Source organism: Pygoscelis adeliae, unplaced genomic scaffold (genome assembly GCF_000699105.1).
Source record: "Pygoscelis adeliae isolate BGI_AS28 unplaced genomic scaffold, ASM69910v1 Scaffold308, whole genome shotgun sequence".
In the NCBI taxonomy this organism is placed as follows: domain Eukaryota; kingdom Metazoa; phylum Chordata; class Aves; order Sphenisciformes; family Spheniscidae; genus Pygoscelis; species Pygoscelis adeliae.
Window position 1 is genome coordinate 921,081 of NW_008825306.1, and position 15,116 is coordinate 936,196.

Below are 15,116 nucleotides of genomic sequence, written 5' to 3' on the forward strand. Positions count from 1 at the left end.
CACGCTGCGGATGCGGGACTGCCGGGGCTGCACCGTGCTCTGCGGGCCCGTTTCCACCTCCGCGCTGGTGGATGGCTGCAGCGATTGCCTCCTGGTGCTGGCCTGCCAGCAGCTCCGCAGTCATCGCACCCGCGACTGTCGGTTCTACGTGCAGGTGACCAGCCGGGCCGTAATCGAGGACTGCACTAAGATCTCCTTCGCCCCCTACGCCTGGAGCTACCCTGGTATCGAGAGAGATTTCGAGTCTTCTGGGCTAGACAGAAACAGAAACAACTGGAACCTGGTGGATGACTTTGACTGGCTGGCGACCGACAAGCCTTCGCCCAACTGGAGCCTGATCCCCGAGCAGGAAAGAATCAGCCGCTGGGACTGACTGCAGAGGCAGCTCGGTGCTGAGCGAGGAATCCTGGTGTGAACGCATTGATTCGTAAACTGTGGGACTTCATCCCCGATATGCCATTAAATGATTCCATTCGGTATTTAAATTGTGAATTACAATGTACGACTGGATTTTTCTAATTGAAGAATACCAGTCAAATATAGTTCACTGTTCTTACACAAGTTGCTGCTATAATCTTTATGTATCACTGTGGAATTTGCCAACTACTGCAGTACCTCATTGCTGAGTTTTTCTAATTAAGGTGGGGCAAGGGGCACCAATCCACAAACAACAGCGAGCTGCTTTTAGGGCTGTTGTGCTGCCATCACTCACACAGGCAGAATCTGAATTAGCTGCAGGTAGTAGAAGCTGTACTGCAATGGAAAGATCAGATACCAAATTTCTGATATTTTTGTGGTTCTCGAGTTGCAGATGACAGTACAGTGTCTTATGGGGAGTATGGGAGTGGAATTCTGTGAGGTGATGGGGAACAGTGAAATCTGTAAGCTGTCTTTCTGTACTTAGGCTTTTATTTCAAGTGAGATAAGTCTAAAGGAAAAAAGTCTTGTAATGAACATTTAATGCTCTCCTAACATATTAATGATTGTTTGAAATTATCAAACCCATAGAGGCTATATAAATACTAAGCCTTCACAGTCTGAAAATATTACGTGAAAGAATGCTCCTTCTGTAAACAGTTTCAACTTGAGATAAATAAAATGAGTGCTTTGAGTGTACTTTTTGGGGCATACATTAAGTGCCGATTAACATTGCAGAAGCTAGGTAAACTGCTCTACTGCAGTCTGAAACTTCAGGGGAGAGATGTTCAGGTACGTTCTACTAGTTGTTTCATCTGTCTACAAGACACTAGGCTTTGTGGTGCTGTGATCTTCATGTACAGCACCCTGCTACTGCGTAATTGCAGTGTTGACAGAGGGAGTCAGTAAAAGAGGAAGATGAAGTGCTATATTCCAGTTCCAAAATTGCGTGTTATCTTGCATAAAGTGCACAGTAACTTAAGTCCCATTTCTTCACTCCGGCTAAATTTTTAAAAAGTAGCAACATTATGGAATATAATGTTTTTACAATGCCCTGTTAGTGTTGGTGCAGTGACCACTATCAATACATAAAGTATATATAGCAGTTCTAGGTTTCCAAAACACTCCTTAACTTGTGACATTTTATAAGAAATCATTGTTTATCTTGCCTGAGAAACAGCTTAAGAGTTGTATTTTAAAAATGCAAAATACTCATGCTGCCCTACCCTTGTACACGTGCCTCTAACAGAAAATTAATGTTAGCTGAACCATCAAAAACTGCATCGTTGTTACGAGAAGTACTTGAAGCTTCACTTGAGTACTTGACTGGTTTTGAGCAGAGAAACTTTTTATCTATCACCTAAGTTGTTTTCAGCTTATTTAAAAGGGGAGAAAAAAAGGGAATTTTTATATATTCATAACTTTCAGTTTTGTTTACTTCTGTTAATGTATACTTTTTGACTGAATTGGATTTTGCATTTCAAATATTTGTTTTGAATTTTTTCAGTTGTCCCTTTACTAATGATTCTTCTTTGCATTGACAGCATCATAAAATGATTTAAAGAAAACACCCTTAGTATTGCTTTAATGTACATAATTTTTAATACCTGTTGTTAAGGGGATGTGATCAGATGAGGCTCTCAAGTGTCTTAATTTTAACACATCCATCTTAGTAGAGAACCTGATTTTGTAGTTAATCTTTCTTCCCCACATACGGTGGTAGTGACGAATCAGTCCCCTTAGCATCTTCTAGTCCTGGGATTGCAAACTGTTCAGCCTGTAAAAAACAACTACAGAAGTGCTTTTGTTCTGCTAGCCAAAAGCTATAAACATTTAAGTTTACTTACTATGTTGATGGACGCTGGCAAATCCACAGACAGAGATACTACCGCTAGGCTTTAGCGGGTATGAGAGATGTGTGCTTCTCAACACACTTCAAACTGGCAGGGAAGGGCATTAAAAAAAATGTTAGCTGTTGGGCCATAGCGTGCAGTATTGCCTGAATAAACAGAGCGTAAGTCAAAATAAGGAAATTTAAACTTCAATTTCAGTCTGAAAATGCTTCCTTAGTGATATTTTTCAGAGGTCAGTTATTGACAGCTCAGTTCCCAATGTTTCCCCCTCCACCTCTTCAAAGTACTTAACTTTTATCAAACCAAAATTATTAGGTAATACTCTTCAGGAACATGACTTTAGAGGAGACCGATAAAGGTGTTCCAGACAATTACTTTTCCTTAAAGATTTATCCTTACCTTTGTAATACAAAATAGGCAACTGAATCTTGGTCTCAAGCGTGACATGAGACAAGAAAATTCAATTTGAGTACAAGTTTGGTAAGGCAAATTTTTATGTGATTTATAGTTCTAAATACGTACCTTCATATACACACACGTGATTGCACATGTTTCCATGCACCTTTTTAAAATATTAATTTCCTAATGTAGAATCATACTAGGAGAAATTCAAAACTATTTTGAAACAGAAGTATGTTAATAGTAATGTAGCATGTGAACACAAGTTATGCACTAGAAAAGGTTTGCTAGCATATTCATAGGTTCTATCAGTATAGAAATTGCAACTTTTTAGGTCTGGAAGAGAAACACCTAAGCTTTTCCATCTAATTAGTTATTTTAACAACACTATTTATAATATTTTTTATTAAAAACACACATGGAAAAGGAAGTCACAATTAGTGTAAGCACTAATCGTAAGCAGGCTGTCGTCTGTGTGTCCCGGAAGAAACAATTCCTCCTGAAAACACCAGTGCAGACAGCTCGTGTGTTACTCACCTGTGCTATAACCCCCAGCATTCTGCAAGCCCTTGTAGGTAGGAAAAAAGCAAAATGCCGTGTGAGTGAGAGAATATTAGCTGATATCCCAAAAGTATAGTTATTCATTTGAGAATCCATTTTCCAGTCAAATCTAGTGGGAAGTGATAACTCAGATGTATTGAGAACTATATACTCATTAAATCTTTACAGAAGCATTTAAAAGCATGGTAGGAGTAAGTATGTCTATATGTGTGTGTATTATGTATAAATGTTTTACAGGATAGTTATATGTACATAATCTGTATTTAAAATTTCTCAGCTATTTCTTAAACTGATTTCTTAGCATTTTTTAGCATCTATTTTCTTAGATGGAAAAAAATCCTTTTTATGTTGACACATACTCAAACTAATGTTTTGGAAATAAGATGTTGGGGATACTTTGGCAGGTCTGGACTATAGAGTTGTCTAGATTATTTCATTGGAACTACTTACAGAGTAAATAACACGGAAAGACTAAAAATCTAGTCCACAGTATTTGTAACTTCATCATATTTCTTTACCTTTTGCCTCAATTGACAAGGCATCAGAAAAATTGCTTCCTGTCTGCAGGTAAGCCTTAAGCTGTTTGTTCAAGAGGTCAAAAATATCTCTTAAGTATGGAAGCAATGAAATAGGTTCACTGAGAGAGTCTGGTTTCAAGTGAGGAATTTTGTGCTATCTTGTCTCCAGGTGACTTGATGATGGAGCATCTCATACATCACACTGAAGCAAACCTCCTTCAAAGAGAGCAAAAGGAGTGTGTCATGGCATGCCCTGAGCTGCCAGCGGCAAGTGGCCGGGCTCCTGAATTCCCCTTCTGAAGCTTGCGACTGAGAAATATTCAGGGGGAAGGTTGGGCAGAGTTCGTGCAGCAGCTGGTTTGAGGAGATGTGCCAGGCTGCCTCTGTTCTCCTGGGTCAAGGAGACTTGCGATGCCAGCCTGGCCAGAGCCGCCTTGTCTCCCTGCTAATCGCAGCTTGAAGAAAGGAGGGTGGCACATGCTCGGTTCTTCCCTTGGAGCGATAAGCAATGCTGACATGAAGAAAACGTCTGGCAGCCTCTTCTAGGCCAGGAGCCAGGATTGCTTTGTGTCTAACCTGCTAGGGAGAGCTTGCAAAAATCCCGTTCCCCGGAGACCCACGGGGGAGGGAAGAGGTACTTTGGGAGGCTTTGTGCCAGCTGAGCAAGGTTTCACGGCTGAGTGGATGGCAGGTAACATCAGGCTCACAGCCATGCTACAGGGAGGGCAGAAGCAGTCAGAACTATTGTGAAAACAAGCTGGTTTCAAGCTACCTTGCCTAGTAGCAGGATGGAGGAGTAAAAACACAATGCAAGGGAGAAAACTATTCAAAGGAGCCTACTGAATGAGCGTGTTCAGGGATGGTAATTCCCCAACCAGTTAAGAGCACCACCAGCACCGCTTTGCCTCCGTCTGCAGCAGTTTGTCAGCGGGACCCGCATGGTGGCTAGATTCACGTAACCTGCAGAATGTACGACAGAAGCAAACAAAGTCTCCTCAAGAACTCTAGCTCTGGTTTGCATGTCATTGCCACCAGAATAACCAAGGAACTTCTTTAAAAAACACATACCCTAAAGAAATTAACTATGCTAGGCATCAGAAGGGGCTGAAAAACAAATACCTGCCAGGGACATGGTTGTGAAGACATCATGAGGATAACACAAACATCAGCACCATAAACCAGGTGCAAATCTGCCCTGAATAGAGGGCTAACTGGCAGAAAGTTTATGCAGGGCATTGAGGTGCAGAACCGTTTTCCACAGGGAGTCAGAGAGCAAACTCTTGGTTTAAACATTTTTGAAAAAGACAGCCTGGTTGGACAGCCCTCCTCCAGCTGACAGCCTTACCAAAATCTTTAAAGTCAGTGAAACATCCTTAGTTCACCACAGCGCTGTTACTCAACTTTTTAAAGCTCATGTGTGTCTGTGAATGAAATAAAATAGTTCTATGCAAAAATACACAACAACGAACCCATAGAAGAAAATTGAGACCGTTCTTCAGCACCACACAGAGCTTTGAGTGTTAGCATTTGTTGAGGCTGCGAGAGGTAGCACGGACCAAAGCTTGCCTCCAGAGAAACAGCTGAGAGCTTTGCTGCTGCTTCCAGTGAGGCCACCATCTCACCTGGAGGTCCGTCCCGAGATGGGCCGACCCCCTCCTGGAGGTCCGTCCCGAGATGGGCCGACCCCCTCGGTTCCCACTGGAATCCAGACATTTCCCTCTGCCTGCACCTGCTTCTCTGACTACCAGGGACAAAAATGAAGTTATTCGCGTTCTCTCTTTATCCAGCCCTGTTTCATTTGAATAGATTCTGGTGTGGGCTCTAGCAAAATTGTTGTATGAAAAAACAGGTAAGAAATGCGTGCATAGCACAATTTCTTACACACTTTTATGCATTATATTTTTGAGGGCTTGGTTGTTTGGGTTTTTTTTAAGTTTCTTCTTATTTAAGCAATAGCTATATGTAGACAAGGATCAAATCTCAGTGGCTTTACCTGGAATTGTTTCAGGTGTTACAAAATACTTAGAAATTCTTTAGTGGAAGGAGTTTTTGTGAATACATACAATCCTTCCCCCCCTACCCACCCTTCATATACATCCTACTTCTGTCTTTCCAAGTGGATTTCTCCCAGCATACGAGTGGGATCTGAGGGCAGACTTGTTGGATTTGAGAACTGTATGCAGACAAGTACATTTCTTTACCTCCTTTGTGCATCATACTTTTGCTGCTTAGCTCTGCCCCCTTACCTCCTACATCAGGCTCTCCCCACATCGTCTGACTGTGGCCTTTTTTCTACGCAGCCTTCCTGTTAAGGCCATCAGATCTGCACAGGAGAGCTCATAGCCTGTACTGTACTAAAAAGCCAATTTCATCACACACAGGAAAGATACGAATAGCAAGAAAAAAAAAATCTGTGCAACTTGTGGAATTTCAGCATTTCCATTCACATCATGATCTGATTTATCTGACTTACTTGAGGATCCATCTGTTGTGCTGAGAGGTTTTCCAGCAGCAATGACTATCGTGAGCCTTTTGTAAGCTTTTGTCAGCTCCCAACATATTTCTTTCCTGTTTCTGCAAGCACAAACATTGATTTATAACTCTTATTCTTTCAGCGGTGAACACTACACCCTAGGCATCACAGTAATACAAATAAATACTCATAATGAGCATCTTGGGGGTCAAAGAAAAACTGTGTTTTCTGAACACGTTACCCGCACTATGGATAAGGATGGCTGAAATGCTGGGAACTACCCAGAGCAAAACCACGCCGAAACCCCCACAGTACGCCCCAGTGTAGTTTAGGAGCCACGAGGTCTGGTGGATCAGATCGCCCTTCCCACGGCAGACAGCAGCCCCAGCAGTGAATTTAGCTACTTGCCTCTGTTTCCAGCCTCAGGACCGGCAGGCCCCTCACATGCCACAGCAATAGTAGCCTACCAAGTTACTTGTGTACATAGGAGGAAAAAAAAAAAAGTCATATATTAGACTTTTCTCTGCCTGTTAATCATGGGATGCAGTGCAGCCATTTTATCACGTTGTTCCTCAGGAGCGTCCCTGTACACACCACACAGTTACAAATGCAAGCCAAACCATAAACTACAGTGCACAAACAAACCTCTTATTGCTACACAATAACTTCCTATCATAGGTAAAACCAGACATCTTCATCCTTGCAATGAAACCTAACCACTTCTAAGGAAAGAAAAGAAAAAAGAACCCAAGAAAGTCATGTGTTTCACATCACAGAGCAGCATGAAAGAAAAATTGGGCCAGGAAATTATTTTTATTACTGTTGTGGTTTAACCTCAGTCGGCAACTAAGCACCACACAGCCGCTCGCTCACTCCTCCCCCCTGCCCCTCGGCGGGATGGGGGAGAGAATTGGAAAAGCACAAGTGAGAAAAACTCATGGGTTGAGATAAAAACAATTTAATAATTGAAATAAAATAATAATAGCAATAATAATAATAATGTAATAATAATAATACACAAAGCAAGTGATGCACAGTGCAATTGCTCACCGTGCGCTGACCGATGCCCAGCCAGTCCCCGAGCAGCGGCCCCCCCCCCCCCCCCCTTTCCCCCCGGGGCCCCCCGACGTTCGGGAAAGCGTGAGGCGTGTGCCCAGGCTGATAATAGCCACAGCAACTGTAATTTCTTTAAAAATAATGGCTAGTGTAAGCATTACCTAGCAACAACTAAAACATCGGTGTGTTACCAACACTGTTCTGGTCCTAAATCCAAAATGCAGCACTGTACCAGCTACTAAGAAGGAAATTAACTCTAGCCCTGCCTGGACAATTACCAACTAAGACCACTTCTGTAGTTTAGGCACATAGGATATACCTATATAAAGGGAGTTCACCTTTTATATCTCATGTTCCTGAAGACAGAAAGATCATTGTTGGTCCAGGACTGGGCAGCAGACTGTATAGCAAATACCGTCTTTTTAACATTTGCTTTAAAAACAACTTTTCCCTCCCTCCTAGCATTAACTGGTAAGTTTGTGGGTTATGTTTTAGGTTAGCAGGCATGGCTTTTTGGAAAGGTATCAATATTGTATTGTTATCCATAGAAATTATACTTTTTAACAATATTTTGAATTTGAACACATTCATGGTGAGTTCTAGCAGATCAATAATCATTTGAATATTTTATTCAACCATTTTTTCCTCCAAAATTGCATATGAATTATACGTCTGAGTTAATGTGCAACCTCTGAGGAGGCCATTAACTCAAACATCCTTGCTGCAATTAGCTTTTGTCTGCTATGAATCAGTTTCAGTATTTTCTATTTGAAGTAGAAAGCGGTCGTAAGCCTGCCCAATTAAAGGCAAACCCCAGCCAAGATAAAGATTTGTAAGAAAAGCAGATGGCAGGCAAAACCTGTTTTCCTTCTGTACTGTCCACACCCCAAAACACTTCACGATGATCCCCCCTAACCTTCCTCTTCCTTAGGTTGCTCTGCTTGAGGCAGCCCTCAGCTGATCAGTTTGTGCTGAAGCTTGCACAGGGCTTGTCAGCTCTGTGTCTGGGAGAAGCGGGAAGCAGTGACTCTCCACTTTTAAAAAGTGTTAACTTCATTTTTTGAAGGAAGGGCCAGAGTATAGCATATGATTTACTGTCACCTATCCCCTTTAAAGTTTCCAAGCATGGTGCGTTAACTTGATAGGTGGGTAGTTTTTGCCACTGTAAGTCCCCAGCTGGCACTGAACTATAGAAACTACTTAAATAAACAGCAGATTTCCAAATCTGGGTTGTTTTGGTTGTGTTGATTGCTCTTTGTGATGCCTTTAAAGGTGCCACCTGAAGTCTTAAAGGTATAATTAGTGTCCCTTCCTGAGCATCAGGTGAATCACTGATCATCTCCCAGAAAACACACTAACTATTTAGGAGTGATTTATTAGGACCCCTCCTGTTACCTTTGTTTAAGGAGAAGAGTAAATTTGGAGGGATCAATGAGCCCTGAAGCATATGCCGCATGTTCTATTTCACTGTTTTTATTCCTGAATTAACAGGAAACACCCTAGTGTATACAATGACATGGTTTTGCTGCATCAGATTTATCGTGGACGTATGAATGTTACATTATTAACGTAGCAGGTGTTCAGACTGTCATCTGTGCTCCTGAATACAAATTTCCGCATATCCAGAGCAGCACCAGCCTTACACTGCCGTGGGCAGGTTTACTATTTCTTGTCCTAGTAATATTTCACTGCAGAACATATTTCACTGTATATCCTCGTGATCCACAGACCTGATAGAAAATTCTTTTTCACTTTAACTAGAGTTTCACTCTGTCATCACTGACAAGAAAGGAAATAGTTTCATTTATCTAGAATTAACTTCAGGCTGTCAGATAAGTACACCCTCCAAACTGTCTTGTGTTTGCTAGCTGAGCCCTGGAGGAGTCAGGGAAACGTAGTAACATGCGCTGCACGGTTACGGGATATTTTGCCAAGAAGCCAGGAGAGATGTTATTTCAGTGCTATGGCTTATTGCACAAAAATATTTAACAGGCTCTCCCAAGAAACAGCACTTTTCATCCACTTCATGGCAAGCCGAGAGAATAACCCCTGATGGATAATTGCCTTCCTCCTTTCCTCTTACACACTCACCCTTCACCTGTGAGGGCAGCAGCAATGCTAACAACCAGGCCTGCTTTAAGAAAATCCCCATTACCAGCTGCTCTCCAGGTCACTGCCATAGCACCCGGATGGGCCAGGAAAGGTCCATTGCAAAAACCTCCTATTTACTTAGCGCAGGAAAAAGTAGCAGCTTCATAGCCTTTGTCTTTACTGAAGAGACCTCCAGCACCCCCGGGATCTCAAACGGTAACTGAGCAGCATCCGCAGTACCACACAGCAGACGACTACCAAAATGCTATTTTTCAGTGCGTTTTTTTTTAACTGTTATTATTTTTCATACTTGCCTTCCTCCTGGGCAGGTCCCTTCCCTTTTCCCTCGGGGTTGGCGCGCCATGCTGCTGGCAGCCACTAGAGGATGCCCCCAGGGCACTCGAGCAGCAGCGCGGCGGGTTGGGTTGGCTCAGGTCGGGGCAAAAGCCTCCCGCTCCCTCTCCTGGGGCTGCTCCTTTCTCACCTGCGGCGTTAGCACCCGCACCCTCACACACTTGCAGGTTAATTTTGCATTGCCGTGGCAGGTGGTGAGCCAGCGCAGGACTTTCCCAATAGCTCTGAACCTCTGCGGGGCAAGGAGGGAGCGGGAGGTGATATTTCAAAGCGAGTAAAACTCCTAGAGCGCTGGGAAGAGCAAAAGCCCAGCATCCGTGCTTGCCTGAAATGGCTGCGCGGCGTAAGGAGGAAGGCCACCACAGAAGGAGGCGTTTCATCCCTCCTTTTCTGCCCGTTACAGCATGAAAGCGGAGCCAGGCTGCAGGTCCCTCAGCAGACCCCCAAGGACCCCAGGAGTCCCTCCCTTGCACGGGCTGGTGACAACGGCCCAAGGGTCCCTACCCAGCCACTGGGTCAAACTCCTCCCTGGTGTAAGCTCCCGAGTCTCCTTGGGCAGCCCTGCTCCCCTCCCTGGCCCGGTGATTATCCAGTAAGCTGCTCATGTTGGCTCCCTTTTTATAAAAGCATCCCTAGATTTCAGGCTGGGGTTTATTTATTGAGTTTCTCTGAAGTTTTCCTTTCTCCTTCTCTTCTGCCGAGGCCTGGAGATAGTACGAGCCCTGGAAGTAAACAGAAAATGCCAAGCTTAGGTTTTTCAGTTCACTGTAAACTACGCGCTTATCTGCTTCCAGAACACATAAGCCACGGGATGTCATCTCGGGTCAACACAGAGGGATAAGGACTAGAAAGGTGGTTTTGGCTGTAGATATGAATAAATCAGGATCACGTAGGGGAAGTATATTTTTGTATTCAAGCAGCCTTTTTTAATCTCAGAGCCCTCTTCTTTTTTCCTTAAAGGATCCATATTCTTCTGGCAACAAAGATCTTTTTGTATCTCTGGGTTTTCACATTCTGCCCAGCAGCCTATCATAAGAAAGCACAAATCTACTAAATAGTAAAATGAGGGATTATTTCCACTCATCTGTTGACAGACATTTCTCCAAATTGGATCAAATGATTAAAGGTATTAGAATGACGTCTTGCAGATCCAGATCAAATCATTTGAAACCTTGAGACTGTTTCTCCTTTGCTTGGAAGGAACCACCAGAAATAGTTGTAGGTGCTAATTGCCCATTATTCTCACTAATGTGAAATTGTTAATTTGGACCTTTGAACATTTTACTTGCTTGAATCCCAACCGGGGGAGCTCAAGATGGAAGGACTGTGCAGTGGCTCACTTCCCGCCATGCCATTCAGGGTGTCTTCCAACGCCTGAATGGTTCTTCCTCGAGTCGCTTACGCCGAGAAGAGGGGTCCAGGCTGTGAAATCTTCCGATATCTCACATTACGAAGATGGCACTGCTGAAAGTCAAATTCAGCCAGAAGAAACGGGTAAAACTAGCGCAGGGACTATGGCTCATGAACTGGTTTTCAGTGTTTGCTGGAATCCTTGTTTTTAGCATGGGGTTGTACCTCAAAATTGAACTCCGGAAGCGAAGCGAAGTGATGGACAATTCTGAAAGCCACTTTGTGCCCAATTCTTTGATATTGATGGGTATATTAACCTGCGCCTTCAATGGTTTTGCTGGCAAAATTTGTTACGATTCTCTGGATCCTGCTAAATTTGTAAAGTGGAAGCCTTTGCTGAAACCTTACCTGGCACTATGTTTCTTGTTTAACATACTCATTTTTTTCGTTGCTCTGATTTGCTTTCTCATGCGGGGCTCCCTGGAGAGCACACTGGCCCAGGGGCTCAAGAACAGCATGAAGTTCTACCGGGACACAGACACGCCCGGAAGGTGCTTCATGAAGAAGACCATCGACATGCTCCAAATTGAGTTCAAATGCTGTGGGAACAACGGCTTCAAAGATTGGTTCGAAATACAGTGGATCAGCAACAGATATCTGGACTTCAGCTCCAAAGAAGTGAAAGAGTAAGTGACTTGGTGGGGTTTGTATCGCATAGTATCATTATTTGATCAGGATCATACTAAAGAAATGTGCATCAAAACAGGCACTGACTGGAGGGGGTTTTGTATAAAAAGGGTATTTTCTCTGCTCTTGCTTAATAAGCATCCCAAACGTTCAGCTAGATTGCTTTCTCCCCTGACAGATGCCTCTAACGTTATCCAGAACATAAAATATAAAGCACCAAAACAGAATTCTCACTCTTAGGCAGTGAGATGCAAACAGACTTAAAATAATATTTTTTACTGTCTTTTATCTCCTTACAAACCCATTATAACCCCACACATATCTACTCCCAAAATCAATAGGAATGTATAAGAACTTCACTATTCCTAAAGCAGATTTTGATGTGACTTATTAAGTTCCTAAAAAAAGACTTCCCTGGATATAAACTGCTGACACCACTTTTAAAACTCCACTTTAGATATTGGCAATAAATCAATCTCATGGAAACAAATAGAAACAGTAACGCTTTACCAATAACTGATGTGTTTTAAATCCTTAAGATTTAGAATTTTATTTTTATATTCACTCAATGCATTGCTTCAGCACTGTGACAATATTGAGCCGTCAACACCAGTTGACGTTCCTAGCTTTACACAGTGTCCCTCGCAGCCAAATGCATTTTATGTTCTCTCCTGTATAAAAACATGTTCAAAATATATACTTGTGCCTAATTTTTTTAAACCTCATGTGAAAACAGCACTAGGTTCCTCTGTACAAACCACAACAGGTTGTTGACCAGAAACACCTTAATGGCTCTGATGTCAGTGCCCAAAGAGGCAGTAATCTCAAAATCAGGTTAGGCACAGTAAGCGCAAGTAAAAAATTAACATGAGAACAAATGAACTTTTGAAATTAAAAAATGAGTATTGAGCATAAATACCCATGACCTTTTAAAAAATTAAGCATCGGGGGAAGAGATCGTTTTTCAGAGTTCTTTGGGAACATCATTCGTTAACGTTCATACTCCGGTTGCACAAAGGGTCTTGTAAACTGGAAGCAATCTGCCTTTTAAATATACTGCCTCTGTTAAAAGTGTCTGAAGTAATTTTGAAAAAAGCTCCGTGTATCTCTTGGGATCCCTGCCTGACTGTGTAAATGGTATTTCACTTGTGTGTCTCTCTGCATATTGTTTTGACTTGTTGGGTGGTCTGGTTGTTTTTGCAATTCTGAACCAGGACCTTATAGTGAAAACTGTTACAGGCTTAACCTATTGCACTGCGGGGTTATAACAAATACATTCGCTATTTAATAAGGGAGTATTTGCATTGCGAAGGTATGCCCATGGGTTTAAATAACTACTTGAAAACATAATAAGTTCACCTTGACAGCATTATATGGAGATTTGAGAGCTGTAACTTAATCCAGCAGCAGTGGAAGGGCAAAGCACAGAGGGAAAACAAGGTTATATTGTCCTTAATAAATGATGTCTTGTTTGGGACTGAGACTCAGGGCAATTTCTTTGTACTACTGAGGGAGGAAAAAGGGCATTAAAAATCCACAAATGGATGTTAATGAGTGAATTCAAGATTTGAACTACGTGGTGGTGCACAATCTCTGCTCACATTCCTGGTGGGATATTCTGGCCCCTTTGAAGTCAATAGCAAAGTTCTCCTTAATTCCAGGGAAGCTGGGAGTCCGTCCCCCACAATGTGATTCTTATATGATTTGTAGAACGAAGGCCTGATCCAATCTCTCTGAAACTGGTGGAGCATTTACACCTCAATGGGAATTAGACCCAACTCAGAGCACGCTTTACATCTAGAGATAAAACCTCAACTGCATTCGGCGTTTAGATATATTTAGGTCATGACTGCAAAGTAGAATTTTTCTTCACCAGGCTATTGCAATCACCTCTCTCTCTATGACACAACTTTAAAATATCCTTATAGAAAGCTGCAAGCGACTCTCAGATTTTTTTCACCTTTCTAGGTCACTGGGGCTCTTCATTCTGTCATTTTCTAAGCAAAATAGCATTTGTTAGAGTTGCAGTCCTCTTATGATAGCCTTTTTTTGCAGTGCCAGTGGAACTATTAGCCTTCTAAGTATCTCTCATCTAAATATCTCATAAGGCACCTGACTCTCCATAAACCGGGCTATTTATGGAGAGCAACCACATTCTCAAATGAACAATAGTTGGGGAGCTCCTGCAAAGACTTCAGAAATTTTTCAACATCCTGTTGCTGAAGCACGTTTCATGTTTCAAATACTGGCTACCTTCCCAAGCCAAGAATAAATGCATAACCCCTTCCTGGAGCTATTATCATCAAAGAGAAGCTATTAGGTTTGCTGTATCAATGGTCTAGCTGGATATGGTGGGTCCTGAGGCTGTTGTGGGTCCTTTTCCAAGCTCAGGTCACCCTCCAGCATCTCCCTTCCACCCTAACTATGCCGGTGATCACTCTTCTCTGACTGCCCCTCCCAAAATTTCTCTCTGCCATCTACTTTTCTTAAAAATTAATTTCTTTGAATAAGTGACCCAAGGGGGCGCGTTTCCGTCATAAAGAGTTAATTATGGACTCAGTGTAGCCTTGACATAGAAAAGGATTTCAGAGAGGAAAAGCACCTGGGACAAACACCGCTATATAAGCAGGGTATGTGGAGAAACGGCATGGCCAGGAGGCACGGTGGAAAATCCACGTTGCCTTTGCTTTCTTTTCTTGTGCAGGTTTGCTCCGGTATATCTTTGTGTGTGTGTGTGTGTGTGTGTGTGTGTGTATTCACGCTTCCTTCTGCCCTTGCCCATAGTCGGATCAAAAGCAATGTGGACGGAAGGTACTTGGTGGACGGCGTCCCTTTCAGCTGCTGCAACCCCAGCTCCCCGAGACCCTGCATCCAGTACCAGGTCACCAACAACTCGGCTCACTACAGCTACGACTACCAAACGGAGGAGCTCAACCTCTGGCGCCGTGGCTGCCGGGAAGCCCTCCTGTACTACTACAGCAGCATGATGAGCTCCATGGGCGCCGTCGTCCTCCTTGTCTGGCTTTTTGAGGTAACCCTCTCCCCTCAGCCCCGCTTTGCTGAAGCGCCAGCTCCGGAGGGGCAGAGCGTTTTTCAGCGTGGACTTCTGAGTTACAGATCAGATCTACTTAAAATAAATTGTCCACCGCCGTTCTTTGGCTGAGAAAACACCTAATAGTGAACATCTGCATAAGGCCTGAAAGGTCCCAGGCTGGAGACGCAGCTGGGAAGCATGGGGTGGGTGCTAGATTACAGGCCCCCCCTTCAGAGCAAGGGGCCAGAGCCTCGAGTATCCCACAGCAAGAGGGAAAAAGGGACTGATTTTCTGCCAAATGCAGAGTGCTGAGGCAGGGAAGA

General features: G+C 43.1%; 2 protein-coding genes across 2 annotated transcripts in view; both read left to right on the forward strand.

Annotated features, from left to right (window-relative positions):
* The first annotated feature begins 6 nt into the window (after positions 1 to 6).
* On the forward strand, positions 7 to 1,963 carry TBCC (tubulin folding cofactor C). The gene has a single exon (XM_009330160.1). It carries the CDS (start codon positions 11 to 13, stop codon positions 371 to 373), a length of 363 nt encoding a protein of 120 aa, XP_009328435.1. The 5' UTR covers positions 7 to 10; the 3' UTR covers positions 374 to 1,963.
* An 8,596-nt stretch (positions 1,964 to 10,559) lies between these two features.
* The window catches only part of PRPH2 (peripherin 2 (retinal degeneration, slow)), an 11,821-nt gene continuing 7,264 nt past the window's right edge, over positions 10,560 to 15,116 (forward strand). Inside the window, exons 1-2 of the mRNA XM_009330161.1 lie at positions 10,560 to 11,758; positions 14,544 to 14,790. Coding sequence (XP_009328436.1) covers positions 11,178 to 11,758; positions 14,544 to 14,790 — 828 coding nt within the window. The 5' untranslated portion in view covers positions 10,560 to 11,177. The remainder of the gene's footprint in view (positions 11,759 to 14,543; positions 14,791 to 15,116) is intronic.

Coding starts and splice junctions, on each gene's coding strand:
- TBCC (XM_009330160.1), top strand. CDS start 11: ATGCGGGACTGCCGGGGCTGCACCGTGCTCTGCGGGCCCGTTTCCACC.